The sequence below is a fragment of the Trachemys scripta genome, chromosome 10 (assembly GCF_013100865.1).
Source record: "Trachemys scripta elegans isolate TJP31775 chromosome 10, CAS_Tse_1.0, whole genome shotgun sequence".
In the NCBI taxonomy this organism is placed as follows: Eukaryota; Metazoa; Chordata; order Testudines; family Emydidae; genus Trachemys; species Trachemys scripta.
Window position 1 is genome coordinate 76,856,705 of NC_048307.1, and position 27,777 is coordinate 76,884,481.

At 41.5% G+C, this 27,777-nt stretch overlaps 1 protein-coding gene across 1 annotated transcript in view; it reads right to left on the reverse strand.

Annotated features, from left to right (window-relative positions):
• Positions 1-27,777, reverse strand: part of IGF1R (insulin like growth factor 1 receptor) — a 271,670-nt gene that overhangs the window by 27,770 nt on the left and 216,123 nt on the right. The window contains exons 6-15 of the mRNA XM_034784959.1: positions 21,495-21,709; positions 19,261-19,387; positions 16,707-16,945; positions 14,600-14,767; positions 14,183-14,387; positions 7,811-8,097; positions 5,719-5,855; positions 4,277-4,436; positions 3,022-3,127; positions 1,292-1,362 (exon numbers count right to left, since the gene is read on the reverse strand). Coding sequence (XP_034640850.1) covers positions 1,292-1,362; positions 3,022-3,127; positions 4,277-4,436; positions 5,719-5,855; positions 7,811-8,097; positions 14,183-14,387; positions 14,600-14,767; positions 16,707-16,945; positions 19,261-19,387; positions 21,495-21,709 — 1,715 coding nt within the window. The remainder of the gene's footprint in view (positions 1-1,291; positions 1,363-3,021; positions 3,128-4,276; positions 4,437-5,718; positions 5,856-7,810; positions 8,098-14,182; positions 14,388-14,599; positions 14,768-16,706; positions 16,946-19,260; positions 19,388-21,494; positions 21,710-27,777) is intronic.

The following is a 27,777-nucleotide window of genomic DNA, read 5'->3' on the forward strand; positions in this document are numbered from 1 at the left end:
CCCCACTGGCCTGAAACAGCGACCCGCGGCCAGTGGGAGCCACGATCGGCGGAACCTGTGGATGCGGCAGGTAAACAAACCGGCCTCGCCCACCAGGGGGCTTTCCCTGGCAGGCCGCGTGCCAAAGGTTGCCGATCCCTGGCCTAGAGCTACAGAATTTTTTTATTTTTTTTTTTTAAATTGGCTCCCTCAAGTTCTATGAAAATCTTGATGGGGTTTCTTATGGGGGGAGCTGAAGGGGGGAGGGGTTGCTCTACTTACAGCTGCAAATATTTCACTTGAAGCAAATGGAGCTTAAATCCGAAGCAGGACTTCTCAATTTATTTATTTTAAAGTCAGGAAGGGCAGTCACTATGATGCCCCTTCTTCTAGCCTCTCCCTATATTTAAAAGATGAGGTCCTCAGCCCCCTAACGGCAGGCCATATACACGACAAAAGGGACAGAGGGGGCCCTAAAAGCCCAATACAGTATCTGACTTTGGGGCAAGGGCTATATCTCACTGTGTGATGGCACAGTGCTTAGCACAATGGGGTCCCGATCTCAGTTGGGGTTTTTAGGGGCTACCAGAATACAAATATCTCGCTATATTTTGAGATGAGAATTTAAGAACAGTTACAAGTATATAAAATCAAGTTGAAACTAGCACTAAAGAATTGTTTCATCAGCTAGAGAACAACCCTCCTCCTTTATATTACAGGATAGGAACACAAAGGGATTTAGATGATGTTAAACATATGTACTTGTTTCCACATTCAATTTCCACCCGTGAAGTGTCTGATGGCTCACAGCACTGGTGTGCCTGCATCTTCAAATGTGAAACATCTTTTGACTGTCTTATTGTTCTACAAATTAGAAGGGCCCGTAGTTTAATAAAGGAGTAATAACACTAGCTTTAGTATTTAGGTTTGGTTTAAAACGTCAGAAGCTTATACAGCCCACTATCAAAGAGATTTTCAAGAATTATTTTTCATTTCAGTTAAAACAACAGTAACACTAGACGAGTGGATGAGAATCCAAAAGTGAAACTGCTCTATCTAGTTTGACTGACTGTGCAAATTGCAAGAAGACAGAAGACTTTTTAAAAATATTTTTTCAGTTTATTAACCGTGGTGGCATTATACATTTCCACTGACAGACTATTGATATGTGAGTAATATAGGTAAAGCAAGCTGAGTTTTAGGTTGACTGTGTCCTATTAAATCTCTGCATCTTTCAAAATGGGGCTTGACCTGATCTCACACAACAGAATATATTAAAGTAAAAGCATCAGAAGCTCAAGGCCACACTTACCATCAGAAGCACTGAAGTACTCAGGGTTCACAGAAGCATAAAGCACTCCATTGCCTAGTCGGTCACTGTTCCTGTTAAAACATAAGATGTGTTTTTAAGGATGAAAAAAAATACAACTAGCATTTCCAATCCTCCTCTTCCTGGGCTTTTCCACTATTTGCTCCACCACCTGTCCTGTTGCTTCTTACATGTGGCACGTGGAGGGGTTTTCGGACAAGATGAGAGAGGAACTGACTTTGTTGTTCTACCTGCATATACCAATACGAGCCACACCAACTGAGAAAATGCCTGAACAGTCTTCATGGGAGACCCCTCTCCTCCCCGCCCCCCTTCCCCAGTTCCGTTCCAGTCCTCTTTACACCATATCTGCACCAGAGAAGAATGAATATGAAACATTATAATGCACTAGGTTCTCACGTTTCTTTTTATGGCTGAATGTAAACACAGATTCCAAGGCCAGAAGGAACCACTGTGATCTAGTCCGACCCCCCTATATAACACAGGCCATTCAACTTCCCCAAAATGATTCCTAGAGCAGATTTTTTTAGAAAAGTATCCAAAAGCTCTTCCCCCAGGACTGATTATATGATGTTGTGCCATGCAGGAGATCTGTGCTCAGGATCAGTCGTGGGATTCCATGCTTCCCAACCTGCAGGAGATTAGGTGGGTTTGGGATAGTCTTGATTTTAGGAAACATGCTACATGCAACCTATTTTATGGTCCAGTTCTGGCAGATTAATAAACTATCATCAAGGCTCTGCAAACGTGACCAAACATTTCATTCCCTGGGCTGGAGCAGGCTTGGGATGAGCTGGCAGGGTTTGTATAAGATAAAGGTTGGGTAAGAGAGGGGTGTCAATTAGCAAACCTATAATGCCAGAATAAACAGTGCCACTAAAAACTATCGCTCTGGTACAGATAGAGATTTGGTAAATGCCATGTGTAAAGTGAATGTAAGCATTTTCAGTAAATACAAGCAGTCCTTGACTTTACGACGTTCGATTTATGACGAACGGCACTTACGACGTTTCTGAATGGACACGCTGATTCGACTTACGGCAATTGGTTTCGACTTTATGACGTTCGGTCCCGCAATAGAGTGGATTGCGGTTCCGAGTTACGACTTACGACGCAATTTTCAGGAACCAATTGTGTCGTAAGTCCGAGGACTGCCTCTATATCTGAGGTGGGAGAAGGGATTAACGTAAATCTCTACATGCAAAAAACAGCCAAAGCTTATTTAAACGTTGGTGCAAATACTAAATTTTCCTTTTCTTCATTAAAAAACATTCAGCAATTGTGAAGAGGCTACCGAGATGCGAAATACCATGTTCACTTGGATTGACTACAATCTGTCCAGCGAATAAGGTTTTGTGGTTTCAAAAGTGATTCAAATTGTTGGCTAAACCTCTGGTCTATAAGGTTCTATTTTTGCTATCATTGTCCCAATGGAAATACATCCCCAAAAGACCATCCCCTCCCCCCCTTTCCCTCCTCTCAAGCTCAGCATGGTAATGAAACACCTCTCCATAACTCCCTAAACAGACAGATGCTCATTAGTAACTCGAAACATCATCTCCCAATAAGAGAAAAATCTGCTTTTGTCTATCCTGTATGGTCCTCCAAACACTGCTTTGGTTTCAAATTCAAACTTCCCCTTTGGGCATTGAGTTCAAAATGAACATTTCCTCCCAGTTTAGTCTCCCTCACGAGTGTATGCAAGATCTCACCTCTTTTTGTTAAAGACGTACAGCATTATTACCAAACCTCCAATGATCAGCAGCACTGCAATGGGGAGCACAATTATCAAGTGCAGGAAATTCCCATAGTCTGCCGCTGAAATAGACAAGAAAACAAATTTCTTACGTTGCTATGGAATTTCTACCACCACGAGAGTTTTCAGCCTACACAAGGTATTGCCATACTGCAAAATGAGAAAATTCAGTTTTCTGTCTGAAGTGTAGAAATTTCTTCAGGAAGACTCCCTAACAATAAATGACCAGAGAATCAGAAATCTGAGAAAGAGGACAGCATTAATATTGTAAAAGAGCAGCGTTCTCTTTAACTGAGTTTTGGTTTGACTAGGTATGTTTATGGTCTGATGTTCTTCTTTAAATGATTAATGCATGCTTATCCTTTTAAATCTATATATACACATCTATATATAAAGACAGCATGCACACAAATATTTTGTTGCTCCAATTTCAACTCAAAATTCTAACAAAATTTGTTTTATTACAAATGGGAGAAGAGGACACAGGTATTTTGCCTGGATATATTGAGGGTAATAAATGTATCTGCTTTGCAAATAAGCAGAAACAAAAATAAGATGTGCAGATGTAGAAGAAAAAGACGAGATGCCTATGGTAGCCATAAAAGCACTGGGTGGAACTTGTTTACCAATTTGTTTCTGTGTAAAACAATTGCTTCATTTCCAATATCACTACCCCCTCTTGCGTCAACATGTTGATCTTCTGTCAAAGTGCCACTTGAGTTCCATAGTAGGAAAAACAACAACTAAAAATGAAATTGTAACGAAGCTCCATGCAAATCAACTTGGCTTCTTGTATCACATTAATGCATACGATAGGTATTCCATATTGCCAGATGGGTTCCAGATTCCAATTCATAATACTGCTGTATGGTTATTCCTAGCAGTACATTTTCACCCAAGATTAGTATACCACAGGGACAACATTTACTATTATTAATGTGTAGACACACTAACCTATACATGTGTATACACATGCAAAACAGAATAGGACCTAGCCTCAGAAGGTACTGTTCATTCATATGCACTTTTCAATTAAGAGAATGCAGAACAGCTCCCAAAGAAGCATGCACAACTGAGGAAGTATATAGAGAACTTAGGAAGGATGATCAAAGTCCCAATCATGCATGCAAACAACAGGAGTAAGTGAGATAACTCAGGAAATAAGCTAGTAACCACAGATAGTTTGACGCAACCTATAAAATTCCTCTTACGTTTGGGTTGTACATAGAAAGACACTGGTTCAGTCCATGATCCATTTCCAGCTAGAGAGGTGGCCTGAACTCTGGCAGAATAGTTTCCAGGGTTTAGATGAGTTAGTTTGGCTCCTCCAAACTTCCTGTATTCCTGTCTAGAAACACATTCCCGTTTCTCCTGAAAGAAGAAGAACGGCTTGTACTACATGTAAATATTTTTATACTTGTAATTGTCAGGAACTCAGTAAGGTCACAGTTTTTGCTGGGCTTTGCATCGCATTCATGATTTAAACTTGTTTCTTCAACTAAAATCAGAACAGTTCTCCCTTTGTGCAATTTAAGGATATTTGGAATCCAACAATGGTAAAAGCAAGTAAAACAAGGGAAGGATTGTAACATATTGGCTAGAAATAGAGACTGAGAGTCGGGATTCCTTGTTTCTATTTCAAGTACCGCCACAGCTGCTGGACAAGTCACTTAAATCTTCACCCACCTGTAAATTTGGCATAATACTTAGAAATTGTCTCAGAGGTATATTGCAAGACTCAATATCTACAAATCCTTGAACGCTGCTGCTAACAGCACTATTAAAATAAAGGGAAAACTTGTTGCTATACAACTGCCCTTACAAATTTGCTTATTTTGCTTTAGCAAATAGTTACATTAGTATTTGCAGTTCTCCCTATTCCTCCTTAAAGAGAATACCATCAATACTGACCACTGTTCTGTATCTGTACTATTTAGTATTAAAATCTGTTCATAACTATATCAAAGTCTACCTTAAAAAGCAAAGCACCTTTATTTCTTTAAAAAGTATTCAGCTTAACGGGAGAACTAAAAAGGGGGAAATTTGGGAAAGCTTGGGAGGAATACAAAATTTAGTTGTATTTTAAGTATTAAATCCTAAAGTTCCTTTTTATTTTCTTTAAAATGAGTGATCTCATTAATAAAGCATCTCCTAGGCACATGGATCCCAAAGCACTCTACAAACTTTACACAAACAAAAAATCACCCTCCCACCTAGAAAATGTGAGCTCATCCAGAATGAAATCAAGTAATTTTTTTTTTAAATAATGCACACCAATGCTTAATAACGTAGGAGATGAATTTAGCATGGGCACTGGAAGGTAATGCTCTGAGTCTTGTGAAACGTAGCACATGAGCTTCAAAAACCGCACGTTCCCAGGACCTCAGCTTTAAGTCGCTGAGACTCTTATACCATATTTAAGCCATTCAAAAAATACCAATCCAGAAAACAAAAAAAAGACTACTGTATTCACACCAGGGTATCTCAATGGGACTTCCATCCAAGTATTGACTCAGTCTGACCCTCTATAGCTTGTCGGAGTTGACCGGACCACAGGTAGGAAGGACAATGTTTTCACCCCTCAGCTCACATGAGATTAGTTCCAACAGAACCCCTCCTCCCTCAAACAAACATGTCTTTGATCAATCCTCACCTCTCCATGCTGCCCATATTTGATTTCATACATCAGTATCAATCCATTAGGGCTTACAGGTTCTGACCACTTCAGATAGATGGCATTATCTTCTTTGCCTTCCCACGTTACTGTTCCTGGAATGTTATCTGCTCCTTCTACAAAATAATTACAAGAGTTGATGTAACGCAAACAGCATTGCAGCCTGTCTGAATCTGAGACAACTCCTGGGCCAAGCTAGGTGAAGAGATCAAAAAACAAAATTCCTAACTACTCCAGAGGCGCCAGAACAGCACAATAAATATTGTTCAAATCCCCAGAGAGCAAGGAGTAAGCACTTGAAGGCTTGTTGGAGAGATTAGTATTGCCTGAACAGTACTGTTACAGCTGATGCAGTGCATAGGCCTAAAAACATCAGGACCCAATAAGTAAGTGATCTAATACAAAGTACAGGCTGAAGAACTTAGTATATTAGTGACTGGTTCTTTCTTCAGACCTCCACAGTAGTGAGTGAAAGTCATTCTGATCTGATGGCTGTAGAAGGCCCAAAGTAGCAGCAGTAGGTGTTGCATCTCTGCAGAGCTACTTGCAGTATAGTGTCCACGTCACAGGATGCAAAGACAGAGGCTTGTCAGAAAAACAGACACAGGTTGGGGTCTGCACGGAGGTCAAAACGGGCTCCATTGTCACAGCGTCTGGATTGTCAGTGTAGGGACAGTATCTGCAGTGTGTGCAGTCACAGCTTATGATGGAGAGACATCAGTGCTCTTTGCCTTATCCCCAGTGCTTTTGGTTTTGGAAATTATTCAGCAGGCTGCCTGGGGACTATGAATACTGGTCCAGTCAAGCAATATATGCATTAGGTTCAAAAGCCCACACGATCACAAAGGTCCTCAATTCTGAGAATTCACAGGCTAAGAATTTGGGAATGTTTGTTTCCTTTCCCCTGAGCTCCTGGATTTCCCTACTTACTTGAAATAAACAATACCTTTGCATTGTACAATGGTTGGCTCTGGATTATCTTCAGCATTTCCTTCCAGAAAGCAAAACCACTACCATTTTGCATCAAAAAGAAACCAGACATCTGCTGGAGTTATGACTGCATATGGGTTTATACTGAAATAAGGTCTTTTCTTCTCAGTAGATGAGCGATCTGTATAAGCTCAAGCCTTACTACAGTGATTGCAAACAGTTGTGAGAGTACCCAGTATTTCATATTTGAGATAGGCTAGTTGTTTGTGATTGGTCATGAAAAGTGACACAATATTGTTTCCAGTCCCAGACTGGAGGAGCGCACTAGCATTCCGTGGCAGAGGAAACACTTTGTTTTCATGGCAAACACTCACACAAGTAAAACTCAAACATCTGTGACCAGGCCAAAATGAACTGATTAGAAACTGCAAACAAATATCCATGGACTACAGCATGTCAGGAAAGGTATACTCAATCCTCCTGCATCAGGGTGTCCGAGGGGCTCAGGAAACCATTTCCACTCCCTCCCTGCACCTGTCAACAGATTTGCTGTTATCTGGGCAGACAATAGGGATTATTTGATTTCCTCTGCAGCAGTGAGCAGTGCCATAGGCTGGACCTTGGAGTTTATGGACTAATAGAAGGTGTCGATCCAGTAAGATAACATTTTACATAACTCTCACATTTAAAAATATGTTTATTTTTGCACCAAAAAAAATAAAACCCTTAAAAACCCTATTATTTTATATTTGGTTTTCAAAGCTGTCTCTCCCTGTGTGTATCTAAGGGCTGGTCCACACTAACCCCCCAGTTCGAACTAAGATACGCAACTTCAGCTACGTGAATAACGTTGCTGAAGTCGAAGTACCTTAGTTCGAACTACAAGGTACTTACCGTGGGTCCACACACGGCGGACAGGCTCCCCTGTCGACTCCGTGTACTCCTCTCGCGGAGCAGGAGTACGGGCGTCGATGGCGAGCACTTCCAGGATTGATTTATCGCGTCTAGACAAGACGTGATAAATCGATCCCAGAAGATCGACTGCTTACCGCCGAACCCTGAGGTAAGTATAGATGTACCCTAAGATACATGTTACCGCCCAGAAAATGAAATGTAGAGCTTGAAACACTGGAGATCGTACCTGCAGGCATGGTTCTTGCAAAGACAAAGTTGGAAGCACTGCACCCAAGTGTGTCTGCTTCATGGTTGCAGCTGTGAATATCAATACGGTAAAGAGTAAAAGGCTGGAGGTGCGAGATGAGCGTCCTCTCCCGGCCCTCCACTTTGCTCTCATAGAATGGATATTCCATCTCGCTCTCCTCCACATCAGACACATTGGCGAAGTGATCTGGCACCGTTGTGTTCTTGTTCCTACTGGCAACAGTGGTGTTTGCGATTCGGAACACATCCCTGCGCTTCCGGTCCGGTCTGCAGAGAACAAAGGGCAATATGTGGAAACAGGTCGTTTTAATGTATTAAACTTCTCAACTGACCGTCAGGGAAGGCAAGAGAAAAATTTAAGTCAGAAAATATGTATCTAATCAGCTTACAGAGAGACAGACTATACAAATGAAAGAATAAGGAAGCCACTAGATGGACTTCATTCTTTATCTGAATCTACTATATGTTCAGCACATTCCATTTCTGACTGCTTTGGAAACAGACCCAAGCTATCTGAGGCTCCAGTTCTAACCCAAGATAAACATGTACAATCTTCCACTGTGCGAGCCCCACTGAGGTCAATGTTTTGAATGGCAAAAATGTGCCCAAGGTTGTTACATGAGCAAACCGGATCCATATTTAATGATGGTGATGCTGAAATAAAATAAAATCAGATGGTACACGTTTAAAAGCTCCCCCCCACAAAAATCTGAAAGGATATGAATTGTACAGCTCCAAGGTTCCAGTTTTTAATTTTCTGGTTACGATGAAAGCAATTTAAGGCTGCTTAATTTATGGTGTTGAGGAGGCAAACCAGGGATAAACTAAAAACTGTGGAAGATAACAGCTGTGCCCTTATGGACGTCATTTCCCCACCATTTCTCAAACCTATCTGTAACGAAGTCTCTAACTGACCAACCTTATGATTTGAGAAAAATCAGCACCATCTAGGCAGGTGTGTACTGAAATGAGGCACTAAGCAGCTTTGCAAATCAGCAGCCCAAGGAGATTCTCAACACAGAATGAGAGCTAAAGTTAACCAGTGTACACTAGTGGCTTGATTTTCTTGCATTGTTCTGTGTTTTACTAGCAGTCAGTCAGTCACTGGACATGTTTGGCTTTTGAGAGAAGTCTGTTAACAGCTTCTTCATTTTGTAAGGGAAGTGGTGGGCAAAGGAACATGAGCATTGTATTAGCACAACAGAGGACATCTAAAAGCTATAGAAAATAGTAAGTACGTGCCTCAGAAAAAGGAGCTTTTTAATTTTGTCTGTAAAGTTGCATGTGCACCTATGGAACTATGGAAATAAAACGAACATTTGTAGTAATCTATGTATTGAATTAAAAAACGAGTGATCTACTGCAATGATCCTGCAGTTTCTGTTGTTTCATGTTTTAGAATTGGCAGTGCAGACAGGCCCTTTTTTGTCAGTATAGTTGTCAACATGGGGACACGGTGTACATGATAAAATGAATCTAGCTACCACACATCACTGTTACACATCAGAGGTGTTGCGTGTTCTTCAGTTTGAGATTTGGGTCTTTGTTCTACACAGGAACGCAGACCACGTAAACAGGATGACCGTTTCCAAATGCTCCAATCTTAATCCATCAAGTGTTCTTGATTTAGATTTGAATTAACAGAACACTGAAAGAGGTGGCAGGGAGAGAAATCAGGGAAGAATCTACACCAGAAATATTTCCTTCATTGTACCACACCTCACATTATACCACTTACACAATGATCGTCTATTACTAGGCCAGTGCTGGGTCTATATCAAATTACTACAGTGAGGCAATGATTTCAACACATTCCCAATCAAGGAGTGGGCATTAAGAACGGAAACTGTGCCCCGTCAATTAGGAAACATATTAGATCAGAGAAATAGCTCACTATGAAATAAATAGTCTTAGAACATTGAGCCATATCAAAGGGTTCATCAGAGCTGCGTGCCAAACAACTGTGGGCACATTTGGTTTTGAAACCTATTGGCAGAGGATTTCACTAAGGCCAAGCTTACAACGGAAAAGCTACGCGTCTAGAAGAGCACTCGTGTAACCGCGTTATGCTGGCGGGAGAGAGCTCTCGCATCAACATGATAAAACCAGCTCAAACGAGCCCTTATGCCAGCAAAACTTATGGCGCTCGGCAAGTGTTCTTTTCACACCCCTGAGCGACAAAAGTACTAGTGTACACATGGCCTTAGATTCTCCCAAATCCTAATGTATCTCAGGTTGCATATATGTGACTCTCACAAGGCAGGCAAACCGCAGCACAAGTATCAACTAATAAATATGAAGACAAGGAAAGGACTACCTGTGTTATCAAGCAACACACCCCATGTGATTAACTCAACTCAGGGCTTGTCTATAAGACCAAATGCAAACTGGGGGGCAAATTTACCTCGCACTAGCCTGCCATGTGCTAAATTGCTGTATGGACACTACTGCTGCCGCGCTCTAGAAATTCCCTAGTGTGCTCTGACCTACTCCCATTTCAAAGCTGAGTAAATCACAGCACAACAGGTAACTCTTAGTGCGAGGTGGCAGCAGGTGCCACATGGTGACGTAATGCATGGCAGGTTGGCGCAGGGTAGATTTACATCCCAGCTTGCTGTGAATGAAGTGTTGGTAGAGACAAGTTCTTAGTAAGTCTACAGCATGAAATGGGAGAATTTCATAGCGAACAAATGCAGACACACCGTCTCTTTGACAACAAGTATCACTGGAGAAGTCACTAGGCCTGTTTGCTGTGCTCTGGTAGAGTCATCGTTCATCCCCTAATTTCACTGCAGAGAATAAACCTTTGGACCAGCATAAAAGAACAAGGATGCCCGCTCTTGAATTAGAGAACATTTGCGCTTGTGACAAAAAGCAATGAGATTGGAAATAAAAATCAACTACAAAGTCATATGTTGATGCAAGAACACAGCCTGACAACCAAACAACCAGAAGGAGTGACCTTACCTACCACCACGTTTACAGGATGTGTTAAGATTCTCTCTTTGACAGTCTCTGAAAAATTTAAAGCAGGGTCCTAACATTTACTTTGAAAAAGAGAATAAAAACACAGAACGCGCGGGCGAAAAAATACAGTCACGTTAGGGAAAGAGAGAGACCCACATATTAACCACAAGGCAAACAACTAAAATACTGAGGGATCTGACATCAATGACTTTCTGTCAAGAAGCTGCCAACTTTGCTGGAACACCCAAATGAGGAAAAAATTAGTACCCAAGAAACTAGACAGCCAAAAATAAAGGAAGGTCTTGGGGGAAAAGTCAAGTAAATCCATCTATGTTCTGACATAGGGAGGAGGGGATAACAAAAAATGAGAAAATAAAATCACTGAAAAGAAAAAGGAGATCTTTAAAAGAAATGGATATTTCAGTGCAAAATCTAATTACTGTACCTTCTTCGGGTGTGTCTACACTACTGTCATTATAGCAGCACAATGATGCTACAGCTCTGCCACTGTAGTGCCATACCATAGGCACGTCCTAAATCGATGGAAGGGGTTTTTCCACTGATGTAGGTCATCCACTTCTCCAAGAAGCGGTAGGTAGCTAGGTCAATGGAGTCAAGTATCAGAGGGGTAGCCGTGTTAGTCTGAATCTGTAAAAAGCAACAGAAGTAGTGGGAGCATAAGCTTTCGTGAGTAAGAACCTCACTTCTTCAGATGCTTAAGCTCCCAATACTTCTGTTAGTCTTAAGGGTGCCACAGGACCCTCTGTTCCTTAGGTCAATGGAAGAATTCTTCTGTCAACTTCGCCATATCTACACAGGGATTATGGTGACCTACCTACGGTGCTAAAGGTGTGAAATCTTTCACAGCCCAGGGCATTGTAGCTATGTTAATTTAATTTTTTAAGTGTAGACCAGGTCTCTGACTATGTGCGAATTGTAAAGTTACAGCTTCTCAGATGCTGAGTGTTACTCGGTTACCACTAGAAAACAAAAGGAAAGCTACTTGCTCTTGCAGTGCTGTAAACGCAGCTCCAAGAGCAATAAAAATTATCTTGTCTCGGCCCTACCCTTCCTGCTGCAATGCTGTACGCCGGGCCCTTTAGAAATCACAAACAGGCCAGGGCAGGATGATGTAACGACACAGATGTATTGGTTTTTAAGCAGCCTGAAAACCGCACGGTCAGATCCTTTTATTTACATGCTGTGCTTCTTTCATAACATCCCAAAGACAGGCAAGACCCAGGTAGAAAGCTGGAAACATAATACACTTCTAATGAGGCTTGTGTTGACACATGAATTAACTTCCCCCTCAGGGAAAAGAAAAGAAAAAAAAATAGACATCTGCAAGTAAGAAGTTGCTCAGATTTGTCCTATGGAGAAATCTCACCAGGTCATAATCTATCTCACATTTCCCTGACATTCAGACTTCTTAAAAGTCACTTAACTAACTCAGCTATTTACAAGTCTTATATCTTATCTGATCCTGCTGTTAAATCACTGAAAAGAAAAATATACCCATTATGAAAGCAAGCTGAGTAGGGGGAAAACTGTAAAACATTCACGGCGTTCTTTATGAATTGCTCCCATTTAAGTTTTAAAACAGTGTAAATCTACACCATGTAAAAGATTGCTAGTAATTTGTTCCTGCCTCTCTGTTCAAGGTTTACTTTTCTCTTTTTTTAAAATTAGTCCAAGAAAATTTACCATCAGACAAAATGAATGTCATGTTTCAAATGCCTGAAAGCTTTGGTTAAATGGAAAAATACTTTTCCTCCACAAAACTAATATCATGTCACTTCAGGCAATTTATAACGGGCGTGTGGTTTCCAAACCTGTCGTGCAGTGGGCCGAAGTCCGAATTCGTTTACATCATAAGGCGTTGCTCAGGATTAACACAACGACTGGTTATTTCAGGATCTGGTCTGCTAACTTATCAGCAGTGCACACAAAATTGGAGTAAATCAACAACAGTTCAGGACAACAACTAGACACTTCCACCAAGAAGCAATATTATTTATTATTTGTACTGGGGTAGTGCACAGAGGTCTCAATCAAGGTCAGTGACGCACTGCAATAGCTGCTGTACAACCCCCAGGTAAACATGGTCCCTGCCCTGAAGTCCTTACATCAGTGATACTCAAACCGAGGCTCCTTAATGTGTCTCCTGTGGCTCTTTGCAGCACATGATATTAAAACACTGTGTGATTTAATTATTAACCAATCTAAGTTATTAACCAATCAGGATGCTTTTACTATGTTATTAACCAACTGTAGACTAGTTGGTCAGTCATTTTGCTGTGAGAATATTATATAGAGAGAGCCAAATTAAACAATGAATTCACATTACTGTGGCTCTTTTGAGTAATGCTGATTGGTAATTTGGCTCCTGACACTCAGGTCTGAGTGTCACTGCCTTACACAGTCTAAGAGTATCTTAAATAAGATCTTTACAAGTTAAAGAAAATTTCTCTGTTCTCAGACTTATCACTCAGTACTGTTTTTTTCATGAAGACCACACCTGAACACTTTCCCAAGCCCCATTTAATGCCAACTCCACCTACGCCTCTCCAGCCAAGAGAGAAAATGAGACTACATGCACGATCAAAGCTGAAAAACTGATTGCTTACATAGTAGTGTCACAGCTACACACAGTATGCTGGCCTTGTGATCCAATTATCTTAAGTAAAAACAGCTTACAAAAGAGGTAATTTAGAAACTCAAGCATCACAACCACTGATGAATTCAATAATACCTGCTCCATGATGCCATATAAAATGGAGCTTAATGGATATGTTTCTACTTAACATGTAAGCAGCACCCTTTATCACGAAAGAGTGTGTACATTTAATTCTTGGTTACAGTCAAAGCCCAGGAAACCAAGACACACTCCTTAATTAGAGCAGAGACATAAATTAGAAAGGACAAGCATTTCAAATTCTGCAAGGCCCCCAATATTCCTTTAATTTCCAAACCAGATACATCTTCAAGATGAGTTACCTATGCATTTAAAAGACCATTTAGAGAAAAAAAAAATGTTTGAAGTCAGTTCTCTGCTGCGGGTTGATCATCCTTGAAACCCTTACAGGTGAAGAACTGTTACATGACCTTTGATTCCACAAAGGAGCAACCACAAAGAAGGTCCTTGAACAATGTAGGTAAGGACCATTATGATTAGTTAAAATAGGGAGAGAGAGAGCTAAGAATCGGTGAAGAAAAGAAGCTATGAAATAGAAAGACTGTAGATCACCTCTCTCCTTACATGAGGCAGTGTTTATGTGCTTACGGTTCGATTAAAAAATGTTTTCATGTGTATATACCAAGGGCCCCAGGAAATATCACCGCTAGTCCCCACCTATCAACACAGCGAAGATCCAGCTTCTATTACCTGGGCACAAAGATGGAGTTATGCAGGAAGTTCTCAAAGACTTTCCGGTACTCTGCCTCCTCCTTCTCAGCTTGCTTCTCTGCCTCTGTCTTGGGGCAAGCACAGCAAGGTCCTTTTTCTCCCCCACTCCCTTCTGGCTTGGTGGGTTCGGTAGCTTCTTCTGTATCAATGGTCCCATCAGCATATCTCCGAATTGGGACTTTATCTTTAAAAGAAAAGACCAGATGTTGAGGTTTTTTCCCTAACCGCCAGCGGGTGCATTAACAATCCATGTTCGCCCTTCCCCCATACTGGCTGTTATTCACAGAAACATCAGAGAAGAGCGAGCTGCAGCTGCATTTGCTGGTCATGTGAATAATGAGGACTGACAGGTATGAATCTCAGGCATTTTAACACAACTGCTTTCAGCTCCCTTACCTTTGGAGCAGTAGTTATGTCGGTAAAGATAACTGTCCTGAGGCTGCTGCTGCCACCGTACAATATAGTAGGACAGGTTGCCATTGGGGAGAGAGGGTGGATTCCATTTCACTATTAGCTGAGAAGAGGCATTCGATGCTGAAATAACATCCAGTGGGATAGATGGCACTAGGAGTGGAAAAGGAACAGGGGGGAAAAAAATAGGCATTTTTACACACAACACATAGAAATATAAAAAGCTGAGAAACAATTCCTCAATTAACTGCTCGTCCCACCTCAAGGGAACGAAGAATGCTGCCGACTCCCCTTGGCTACCAGATGTGAATGTTTTAAAAGCCACCACCCTACAACAGTAATCTGATGTACTCAACAACTTTCCTTAATGTCTAAGGGCCAAGTTTTACAATCCTTAAAAACCAACAAAGCTCCTATTAATTTCCAAAGGGAATATTGCTTGAATAATGACCATAGAACTTGGCCTGAAGTATGTAACCATGCTCTGGTAGACTTTTTAATGACATTCTGATTTCCTTACTTCACGTAACCCAGAAAGTTTCAATTTATGACTAGCACTGTCCTGTATTTTTTAGTTGCTGCTTTCTAAATAAAAGCAATTGTTTATGCAAAGAAAATTTAGAATGCCAATCTGGGAAATTACGAAGGGCATTATGCTGCGAGAGAAATGTAGGGGTGTGGAGTAAACAAACCACAGCAACAAACCTTGCGTGATGAATTTCCGTACGAAATAATACCCAAAAACATACACAGACATTTCTTGAGAGGTCTGATGAGATTGAGGTTCTAACTGGACTTTCTACCTCTAAATATTTTACAGAGTTTATACGGTCTTGGACAGGCAAATCCCACTGATCAAAATTTTGAATTATTTTACTTAATTCTCTCCTTGTTTGATTCACACCCTGAAAATAGACACATCTTGTATGTTTGCTATTATGCTATATGAATAATGGTGGCTGTTCTCAGCTAGCATTTGTGTAGAATATATTGAAAAAAACTCAAAATATATAGGGTGGGTTTTCTCCTGAATTTGAGCAAACAAAAAGTTGAGTTGCCTCACTCAACATTGCCAGAGAGACTTGTTGAATTCAAGGTTGAAAAACATATCAATCTCTCAAATTTCTCTCTCTCGCCTTCACACATTTCAGTGGACAAATGGTGAAAGAGGCTCCTTATCAGTAGTGCAAGAGGCCTTTTCACCAATGCAGCGTCATCATCTTGGGGATCTCTACAGCTTAAGGTCTCCAATGCTTGCTCCACGGCATGCACTAGAAAACCAAGAGCTTTAAAATAAGAGCAAAATCCCAATTGCTTTAGAAAATATAGGGCAAAAAAGAGACTTCAAATCCTATAACACGCAGGATTACACACATTTGAAATATAACAATTTGGAACACAGCTGAGACTAACAGGTAGACAAGATGACCTGATGTTCAGTGCCTTCCAAAAATCAAACATTTAAAAACAATGTGTTTGTAGATCTCAAAATTATGGTTTATTCGAAAGGCAGCCAACACTTAAAATAACAGCCAGCTTTTATCCTCTACACCTCACTGTAGTATCTGGGTACCTGAGCTTCTCCCATCCCTGGTTTCAGAAATTACCTTATCAAGCTATCTGGTTTTTTTAATAGTTCATCTTTGATGCCAGGCTATTTAAATGTCCCACTCATTTTGGAAGCTATTTGTGGTCAAAAGGTGGAGCTGAATCAAACATGTTCACCTGGTGTTGTGTTGTAGTGGTCAGCATTATGACTTAAAGGCAAGTACATAACTGTGAAAAACAGACACCCTGTGTTCCTCTCCGTATAGCTGACAAACAGACCCTTGTCTGCCCTCATTGGAATGTTTTCTGGGAGGAATATTACAAATGACCTTAACTGAGACTGCAATATATTTAAACTGCACTGAGCCCCTCTAATGGATTTCCTGAGTATCAAGCATTTAAAAGTTGCTCATGTTTTCCAATGCACTTAGTTTTTTCGACAGTCCAGGGCTAATAAATTACACGTGCAGCTTTAAAGACCCATCTGAGTGTGTGAAAGCCCAGCCTGTGATACCTTTGCAGTGCCATGCATCACAGGCCTTACCTGCAGCATTGGTGCGTATATAGACTATTTCACTCTTTGCTCCATGGATGTGATGATTCTCCATCATTGTGAGAGTAACAGCCTTGACATAAATGGCATATTGAGTCCAAGGTTTCAGTCCCTGCAGTAAAATCCCAGGGTTGTTCTCTTTGTTTGGGGGCAGATCAACATCCACCATGTTCCAGCTATTAGAACCACAAGCATCTTGCCCATCATACTCTGTCACATTCTTGAATGGTCTGAAATATTAAAAGAAAATGGCACCAATTGTACTTTTACTTCCTCTTAAAAACACTCAAACTTTTATGGGTGAATCTCACATCAGCTTTTGTCCAATGAAACTAATAAAAAAAATGTATTTGCTTTTTAAAGAATAAAAGAGAATCCCAGAGCCTAGATTTGTCTTTTATTTCCAACTGCTATAAAACTAGGGAGTTCAGATTTAGCTACAGGATTTAGCCTCTGTAGTTACTGAGATGTCAGGAATCTGAGGGAAATAGGTACTCATGGCTTACTTTCCCTTCCCACAAAAGGAAAACTATTGGATAATTTATCAGTCTGAACAAACATCTTCAATTCAACCACTCCCTGCCAAAGGAGAGATAACGTGTAACTGTTGTCAGCAGAGAGAAACAGAAACAGACCTTCAGCGATAGGCCAATAAGCGTTGGAGAGAAGAAACCTGCTGGGGTATTAATTTATTATTTATAGAGCTCCATAAGGGTACGTAGCATTATACAACGGGTAGACTATGCCAAACAAATAATCCCTTCCCCATATAATGGAATAATAAAAAGTCCTTATTTCTCCTTATATAACTACAACGAACCATAAAACAATAAAAAATGGACAGTCTGTTACTGTCTTGTGGTAGTGGTGATAAACCATAAGAACCAATCACAGTCACATGTAGGTACAAAAGGAAACTCCTTGTACTCAATATAAATGTGTTCGGTTACATAGCTGTAGATTACTGTGTCATTTAAAACATAAACAAGACTTGTTCTAAGGACACCGACTCAGTTGCCCTATCTTACTTTCAAAAGCAGACAGTGAACTGTTTCTGACTTTATATTCACGGGTTATCTGGGCTCAAATTAAACAGATGCGACTCAGAATAATTACGGACAGTGATTGAACATTAGCCACAAGAACCCAGATTTCGCTACACTTTGACTAGTAGCTCAATAGCCTACTGGCTGCTTTAGTTCTTGACATAGGCAAACAACCAAGTTTGGACCTGTAATTTGTACATTTGATTCATTTTAAATTGTATTATTGGTACAACTATATACAAAGGTCTTACTTTTATTTAATGACTATTTAGCATGGACATGTCAATACTGAAGGCAAACCATGTTATAGACTCATATTGTGGTATTAACAGAATTCCTGCTTCATTTGTTCACAACTTAGCTCCAGAATGTTGACGCAATCAGCCTGCTCACCGGGCTCGGTCTCTGTTACATCTCTCTCTTTTCAAAGCAGAATCTCAATGCAGCTGACTGATTTAAGATGTTTCTGGTTGGAAGTGTTTCTTGCTCACTCTAACTATTACTTCCACAGAGACTGTAGAACATCTCTGGACAGCAGAGAGAAAACCTGGCCTGAGATTAGAGATAGAATGGAGTAGGGAAAGGACTACAAAAAGGTAGGGTTAGGCCCTTCATGAGTGGTTGGTGTACCAAGAATTGCTGGTCAGTATGGACCCTGGCAATAGGTCCTCTTTAGGAAAGCTGCTTAGTGACAGATGAAATGGGAACACGGGTCAGAAAAATACTTGAATATGAAGGAAAAAGAGAAATGAGCCCAAGTCACCATTTGGATCGAAACATTTTGCAAAACACTGGAGGCACAGAGGGATGGAGACATTCGGATATCAGCTCTAGTTCAGGCCCATCTCCAATACAAAGGGGCTTGGTATGTGTGCATGTGTGTGTGGCGGGGAGGAGAGGGAAGGAGCAGGAAAGTGAGAAAGCGTCTACCAGATCCCAACAAAGTCAGTTTTCCCCTGCATCTTACCGCACTTCATCAGCAAACGCTGCAGCAACCTGTCCAACCTAGAGAACCTAAATAACCCAGAGCCCAATTAGTTACAATACGGAGGCTCCAAACCAGAACTTCAAACTGTCTCTCCAATCCATGCTGCTGCCTAGCCAATGTCATGGCTGGGAGAAGAAAGAACTAATTGGCATAAAAGCACATATATTATTTGGAGATTCCAACAAACACAGAAAAACACCCAGAAAATAGGCGAGCATTTTATATCACTTGGGATTTTTTAAATGTGAAAGTGTCCTGAAAACAGGTCCTAAACACCTCTATGTTAGCGGCACTTTGGTATAGTACATAGTATCAAAACAAACCTTGTAAGAAAGGGGCACTCGAGAACGAAGTGAGTACACTGCACAGAATAAGAATTGCCCAAGGGACTTTGCTGACTCACTTTATTCTTTATTCAGCCAATAAACACAACGGTCAAGAAAGAAACCCTAACCCACTGTGCCCGTTATTTCCTGAATGACATCATTAGTCTCAGAACACGTATACTCACGCTTCTTTGTAGTAAACAGTGAAGCTAATAAGATCTCTGTAATCTGGAGGACGATACCGCTCCCAGGTGAGCTTAATCCGGTTCTTCAGGGTGGTGTTGGAGACAAAATTCAGAATGTGGCTTTCGCCTACAGCATAAACAAATGACAAGTCAGTAACCATGGCAAAATGAGTTCGATTCACAACTTTATTATTGGGTTTTGCTGTGTTTCTTAAAATTGTGTGCCTCAGTATTATCTAGTTTAGGGGTCTCGATAGCGCTCATCACCACCGTACTGCAGGAACCTACTAGTTGCTACATATGTTCTATTTATTCCAAAGCACTTAGTGAGGGTTCAGTAATGTTCGGATACATGGAGACACGTAAATTTGTTTCATAAAATTAAACATTTTCAAGTGTGTGGTTAGAAGGCTGGGAAAAGGTGCTCAGGATTCTCTCTGGGAACGGAAGTCTGTTTATCTACAGGACCAGTACAGTTAGCACTACATGCTTCCGTCTTCTATTCTGCTTATAAGTGTAAGCACTCAGTTTAAGTGAGCGCACTCTGGGGTAAAAGGAAAGATCAGCTTCTATGTCCCATGCAGCCCCTGACAACTGCAATAATGTTTTTTGCATTCCTATTCATTAGGCGCTGGACTGAGAACAATTAAACTCATTTCATATACAGCACAGCCATTTGATGACAGCAGCTTCCAGTCGCTATACTACACTGGGCTGGGCCGGATTTGAGCCAGCAACTTAGAGATGAATAGCCATCCAGTCCTGAAACAAAACTGGTTTAAAAACGTAATTCTTGGACCGAGAACTTGTGTGATCAGTGTCAACTGTGAGTGAGTTTTAACATCTTAGTAGAACTCTCTGAAAAATAAAGAGGTTTTCACCCTCATGTACGCTGGCACTAATGGTGCTGCTATCTTTTCAAAGGCAATTTAGCTTTTGTTAATTCTCTCCTTTTTTCTCTTCTGAGAGTCAGAAAGCTTTTTGTAATAGTTTTAAGGAACAGGCAGTGGCTGGCACTGGCTTCACGGTAGTAGGGACTGGCTGTGCATCTGTAACTCCTCCAGAACTGTGAGCATTCAGTCTATTGAATGTAAGCACACTCCTTCCTTGCACAACAAGGATCTGCACCATCTGCATTTATGCATCATGCCTAAAGAGACAGTCAGCAGTGTATGTGTCCTAGTTTTGTAAACACTGTCCAGCACAAGGGGGTTTTACTTATAAACATGATATGCTTTAATTTACTCATTTCCAAGAACACCACAAACAACCTAACAGACAAAACATGTCATCAGCTGTATGGGTCAGGGGGCAAAGCCAGGCCTGTAAGCCCTCTTTTCTTTGCAAGCCTTAAAGGACAGATGGGATTTTAAATTTGTTTGTAAATCAAAAGGCCTGATCCAAAGACCATCCAAAGCAAATGGGAGTCTTCCGTTGACTTATATGGGTTTTGGATCACGCCCTTTGTGAATATGCTTCAGCACAGCCCCAAAACACAAAGGCATTGTAACTCTGAAATATTGTAGAACTTACTGGAAATATTTCTCTCAAGTTATTCTCTGTTTGACACGGAAACAAATCACAGCAGATTTATTCTAAAGAATATTTCTAACAACTGACAAGCAGCAATCCGCACCAGCAGAGGCCAGCCAGAAGTATGAAAATAAAGCAACCTGTTTTGCACTAAAATAAATAGGCACAAAGTTCTGCAGTCTCCTCAATATCAGGAAACTAAATAGATAATCTCCTACCCCCCTAATATTTATGATGTCATGGATCTGTCTTGCAAAGGAAGTGGTGGAAACTCCATCATTGAAGATTTTAAAAACCAGATTATACCACAAATAAGGAAAAAAGATTACTTTGTGAAATATTGTGGTGTGGCAAAGCGATGGAATTCTCAAACTCTTTTGTAATGTGGACATTTTAAATTGTGTTCACGTAGCTATAGCAATCGCTGTCAAAATTGTATTAGGAAAACAATGCATTTTCTTCATCAATGTAATTTAGCAGCTGGAAATAGTCATCCATATGTGACCAGCCAACTCTGCAGACCACCAGTAGACCATGGACTACAGTTTGGGAACCGCTGAATTACAATGGACAATATGTCTTTTAATCGCTAACTTCTACATTCTGTATTCTTCAATAGGATTGTGGGGTGGTTGTCCTTATTTTTAAAGCTTGTATAAGGCCTCACTCCTATTTAATTCCCCTTCTGATCTTTGACTTACAAGAGGCTCTCTCCCCATTGTTTCTTGGATTTATATCTCCTTTACTCTGCCGTCCCTTGGTTCCCGACACGTCCTCCATGCGGTAAATCTCAGACACACACAGTTTGGGATTAAACGCAAAGTACATTTTCCCCTCTTTGATCGTCAGGTTGTGGTGGTTCCAGTCCCACAGCTGTTGCAGATTCTGGTTGTCCAGCACATAGAAAGAATAATTCCTACAAAGAGATTTTAAAAGGCAAAGTTAGTTTTACCATCAGCTCATGGGTAGTTCCTGTCCAAACTAGCTGAACACAGGAGCAATTCTTTTTTAAATGAAATATCCTCCTACTGACATGAACTGATTACACCTGCCCAGTCTCTCTGCCTCCAAAGAGGAGAGCAAATGCTTCTTCCCCCTAGGAAGTGAGTTTCCCTTGAGTTTTTCCACAGTTAAGCGGGGGAACTGCTGCAACGTGGGACTCCCAGATTGCCACTGGTTGTAGGCTTCCCTTACTCCAGTGTGGGTTTGACAACGTAGTTTGTACGGAAGATGATATACAAAATACAATTGTACACCACACGCGTCTGACGAAGTGGGTATTCACCCACAAAAGCTTATGCTCCAATATGTCTGTTAGTCTACAAGGTGCCACAGGACCCTCTGTTGCTTTTGACAATTGTACAGTACTTTATTCCTGTCCCACTCCTTGACATACCACATTCAATACATGTTCCTTTGAAAGAGATCTCTATAATGTATTTTCCACGTTAACTGCTAATGAGATTTGACAGCCTTGCATATTGTATAGCAGAAAAACGTGTGCTGTACTTTAGGTCATCAAGATAAGATGGAAAGGTAGAGAATGCTGCATCCTTTCTTGTGTTACTAAATTGTGTTACATGAGCTGAATGAGGAGTTTTCTTTGCTCGAAAGACTGTGTTGTAATTTATCTGTTGGTCCAATAAAAGGTATCATGTATGCTCTACCAAGTATTCTGTCTCTTGTACACTACTGTCTGGTAATAAATAGTCACACTTATGTGACTATGTGAGCACCGCACAAACCTTCACTGCTTTACAGCTCTGAACCATCATAATCTGACCACTGCTGCAGCCACTTTCTAACAAACGATGAGGGGTCTATTCTCTCAGTGCACGAGTAGAGTTACATGCACACCTTAACTTTGACGAATAACGATGCAAGTTACTTGTGTAAATTCCACACTGGGCTGAAATGGCAAGATGGGTACAGACCAGAGCACTTCAAGTATCCATGGCAGAAAAGACTCCGCAGAAGCATTTTCATTTTGAGGTTGGGAAAGGAAGGGACTGGAGAGGGAATTAAGGGCATGTCTAAATGATTATTGTAAGATTAGGGAAACCTGCAGCCATGTTAACTACACTGATGTAAACCCCTAATATAAAGACACTCCACCCTTGTGATTTGTGCAAGCCCTGTTTTGCACTGGTGTGTCCCTATCAATGGAGTCCAAATTTCTTTGTTCTCAACACATTATGCAACACCGATAAGAGTTTCTGCAGGATAAGTAACAGACTAACCATGGGTTTGATAGCAAATCAACATCATCCTTTATAGTTTTCCTTCAGTATTGTTTCCTCCCACGTTACACAACAATGACACCTCAGAATACCCAATGAATCAGCCAAGAGAATGGAATCGTTTGTTTATTGGGGCTGCAAGCTCTTCGGGACAGGACTGCAGTTCTCTCCTTTGTGTTTTCTTCTTAGCGCCAAGTGCTGAGTGCTCTTCCAGCGCTATACAAAAACAAGAACAGCCTGCTCCTCCTGCTGCCAAGTGTCCCCAAATACCTCGTACTTTATTTCTAACCAAACAAATACACCTGACACTGCTTTGGGTTGAGCAGTGAGTACACCTGCTTTTTGTGGACTAATACAGTTGAAGATGGCGCATACGTGTGAGTTAAAGTCAGACTAACTAGATTTCACCAAGAGAACATCTTTTACAAGCATTATGCAAAACTGCACTTGGATCTCACCATGTGTACTGAGACACTGTGGATGGGTCACACACTATAATCTCTTTGCAGTCAATGAGCAAAAACTATGCTTGCAACTTCCTGAACATCTTTAATGAGATGAAACATGCATTATCAATAGTCATGGGAATAAATGACGGCAGATGAGGTTTTTTTTTTTAAAGACAGACCTAAAGTAGGACTCAGATTAGATGCAGCTAGTACAATAAAACACCTTCATGGTTATTACAACAGGTTTTAACACAAGAGGTTTAATTGAATGCCTCCTATCACTTTGTGTTTGAAATACCAGAGCTAAATGTGGCATTTCTTATTTTAAAGAGACATGACTAAGTTTTCAAGACAATCAAGTGACTGGATGAAGTCAAGCATTCTTGTTGGTACTTTAGACTACTGCAAAGAGGTCAAAAAAGAGTTGGGACGAACTGTGGATAGTATGTTAAAACCATCTGCACAAGTCTGAGTAGCAGTTTAAGGCAAACAAGTTCTACGGGTGTGTATATATACACACGGCAAATATAAATTAGTAGAACTATTCTGATCACCATCTGAGGCACCGATGAAACCACATTTGGAATACTGTATACAAGTCCAATCACAGGATGGGTAAGCCATTGCAGAAACAGAAAAGATGCTGCAGAGGGCAAAAAGCACACTCAGGGTTCTGGAAATACAAGTTATACGTAACAATTATATCAGACTTTGGCCTTTACAGCTTGGGGGGGGGGGGGGGGGTAAATGTCAGGATGCCAAAGAAGACAGCATGGAAAGAATAAAAGACTTTCAACAGGAAAACAAACTTCTGCCAATCAGCTATTGAGATAGAAACTAACCGAAAGAGAGGAGGGTGGGGCCTGAAGGAGGGCAGTCTAAACCTATGAGCAGAAGCCTGTGGACCTTCAAGGCCCAGTTTTTGTGGCAGGACAAACAACGTGAACAGATGTTCATATCCTCTGCAGCACCCACGTGGTAGTGTCATCACACAGCTTATGTGCAACCTTAAATCATAGGACGCACTGATAACTGGGCAACTACTGGCTGAGTTTTTAAAACACCCTACATTTTACATATTTATATAGCTCCTGCAGCCACAATGGGACTCTCACAGTGCTACATACATCTGCACTGAAATGTATAATGGTCCCTGTAACAAAAATGCGGCAGCAATTCTACTGATCATTACTGGGCATCCCCCGCCTTCCTTTTTAGGATGACCTGAAAGGAAAGGATAGAGCTACAGTTCATCCTGGGAGAGGCAAGAACCCAGGTCAGCCTATTGCTAAGAGAGGGCAATGTGCAGTTCAGAATGACCAGGAAAGGGAAGTGACCTCCACGGGACAGGAACAGAGACTGGCAGACAAAGGGCCAGTGCAGCGAGTGTGAGCAGCAGGCACAACCCAGCAGTCTGGGAGTTGACTGCAGAGGGAAGGCCAGGCTACAGAAACTGACCAGCAGAGAAGCCCAGAGGAGAAGGTACTGCAACAGGCTAGGATGGGCAAAAAGCTCTTTAGCCAGCTAATCACAGCCAATGAGGGAGAGATGGGAACGAGGGGTGGGAGGAGCTTCACACTGTATCTTGTCATGTCACAGCTGCTCCCATAGAGCGGGCCAATCACTTTATCCCTTGCAGAAAAAGTTGCTTATAAACATTAGCAGGAGAGCAGAATAATCCTTAGAATATGTTTGGTTTGCTTTTTAAAAAAAAACACTGTAGAGCATTTTGAGGCGAGGACTGTCTTTTAATGTGACGCGAGCGCGGAGGGTGTGTGTCTGTGTCCATATAGTGCCTGCCACGCTGGGGCCCAGATCCCTGGCTAGGGGTTTTAGGTACCACCGCAATAGAAATATTGCAGCACGAACAAATAAATAAATTATGGAATAGTGTGTAAAAGGCATCATCAGAAGAGAAGACATTTTTAAACTGGTTTACAAGCCATTCAAATTTAAATCAAACTCTCCCATTATTTTAGAATATTTCCCCCAACAAGCCACGGCATAAAAAAACTTCTGAAATCAGCGAATAACCAATATTATAACAATACTGGTACATTCTCCTTTATTTCTACAGTATCTGCCTGATGGGACTTTCAAACAGAAAAATGGAGTTTATAATGAAAGCACCAACAGACCCTTCATTATGCAGCACGGCTGTAAATCTGTACACTGTAGATGGGCTAGAAGCAACTCTACCAACAACTGAGTCTCTGTTGGGAAATACATAAGGAAAGAAACGAGAGATATTGCTTTATTGTGTTTAATTTAAAGTGTGGGTTTGGATTCAATGACACCACTTTACCCAATTGCCGTCTTTGGGGTGTTTTGCTCTCCCCTAACTAGCAGGGGAATCAGAGGAGCACTTGAGTCCCTATGTAAATTCAACCTGGCATGCCCCATTGCACAAGTTCTCTACCTCCCTTTTGAAAGGTCACTTATTGGTAGAAGTCTCTGAGAAAGCATCAGTTTCTTCATAACGTCCTTTAAACAAAAACAAGGAGGAGAAACAACCCCTATAGGAGCCATAATTTTTTTCTGTGTCACAGCTTTACCAATGACCTGTAAATAGTAGTATCTTGTAGAAACACCTCTTCTTCTATGGCATGAATGTATTTTGATGCAGTGCAATGGGCCAGGCAGTTTAATTTTGAAGTTTAATATAATGTTAAGTGGTAAATGCAACTTTCACCTCTAGATGACCGTAACCAGTTCAGATAACCTGGCACTGATTGAAAGTTACCTAATGGCTGTTCGGCTGTCTAAGAAAAATGAACTGCTTAGTGTCCATTTCTAGGTTGACAAGAGTCTACAACACACAAGCCACCATCGCAATTGGCACCCTTGATTGTAGCTTTAGGGGGGGAAAGGCCAGAGTCAACAAAGGAAGATTGCACAGCTCGCCCCCTCATCCCTACAGAAGAAAGATAAACGACATTGGACGGAAGTGCACCAGGCTGGGCTCCCAGCAAAAACCCCAGGGACCAGGTTCCCCCTGAACTCAGCACAGGGCCCTGGGTAGCCCATTCCCTACCACTGAAATAACCTATGCCAATTTATGTAGTTAGTTCTGTAGCTCAAGCTGAAGGTTCAGGGTTCAAACTCTACTAATGAGGCACGATGGGGGAGTTGTTATAGCTTCCCATAGAATTTACTTTTACCTTTGAAATGATGTACAAAAAACTATGATCAAAGAATCTTACTTAAGTTGGAAAGCCAAGCTCTGAAAAGTGAGGAAATAATTTCAGTTGCCTGTGTAACCTTAATTCAGTCCCTTGGACATAAGTAGTATGACAGTCTTTAATGACATGATCACATACAATTTTGTCCACAGGACCTGTCTCATTAGTGCACCGGATCAACAATGCTAAGGGAATGAATTAGGGCAGTGCCGTATATGGGACCATTTGTAGGACTTTTTCTTCATTTGTGGCAGAAGCTGGAAGGTAACTACTGTAGTGCCAGGAGACAGCAGGCGTAAGCCCACCCATAGCTAACGGCCTTCCCCTTCACCAAGGGAGAGGGGCTAGTGAACCCAGGCCACAAGTATTTGTGGGGGACAACAAATGAAAAAAAAACAGGGGCAGGTGTGGAAGTCAGAAGGTGAAAATCAGGTGAGCAGATGGGGACACTGAACAAAAACCGCCCCCCCCCCCCCCCCAACAGCATCCACTGCTCCTCAAAGGCATCTGAAGAGTCAGTGGACTTAGGGCAGGTCTTCACTATGGGGGGGGGGGGGGTCGATTTAAGATACGCAAATTCAGCTACACGAATAGCATAGCTGAATTCGACGTATTGGAGCTGACTTACCCCGCTGTGAGGACGGCGGCAAAATCGACCTCCGCGGCTCCCCGTTGACGGCGCTTACTCCCACCTCCGCTGGTGGAGTAAGAGCGTTGATTCGGGGATCGATTGTCACGTCCCGACGAGACGCGATAATTCGATCCCCGAGAGATCGATTTCTACCCGCCGATTCAGCGTAGACCTAGCCTAAGAGGAACTCTGCTAGGAGGTGTGACTGAACAAGGAATAGAAATAAGTCCCTGCTTTTGCAGAGGTTCCTCCCCCCAATCCAACTTCCTCCTTCTGGTGTGATGGATGGCCATCTTCAGAAGGAGGTTGAAGAGGAGGTCCTGTGACTTTGTGGGGCCATGGGAGAGGTGTGCCAATGCCAGGAAGTGCACGGAAAAGTGCAGCCGGAACCTCAGTAAGAGGTTCTGGAAGAGGGGTTGTAGCCTGATGCACTCTACCTAGATGTGTACCAGGGTCTCCCTCTCACTGCAAAAAAGAGGGAT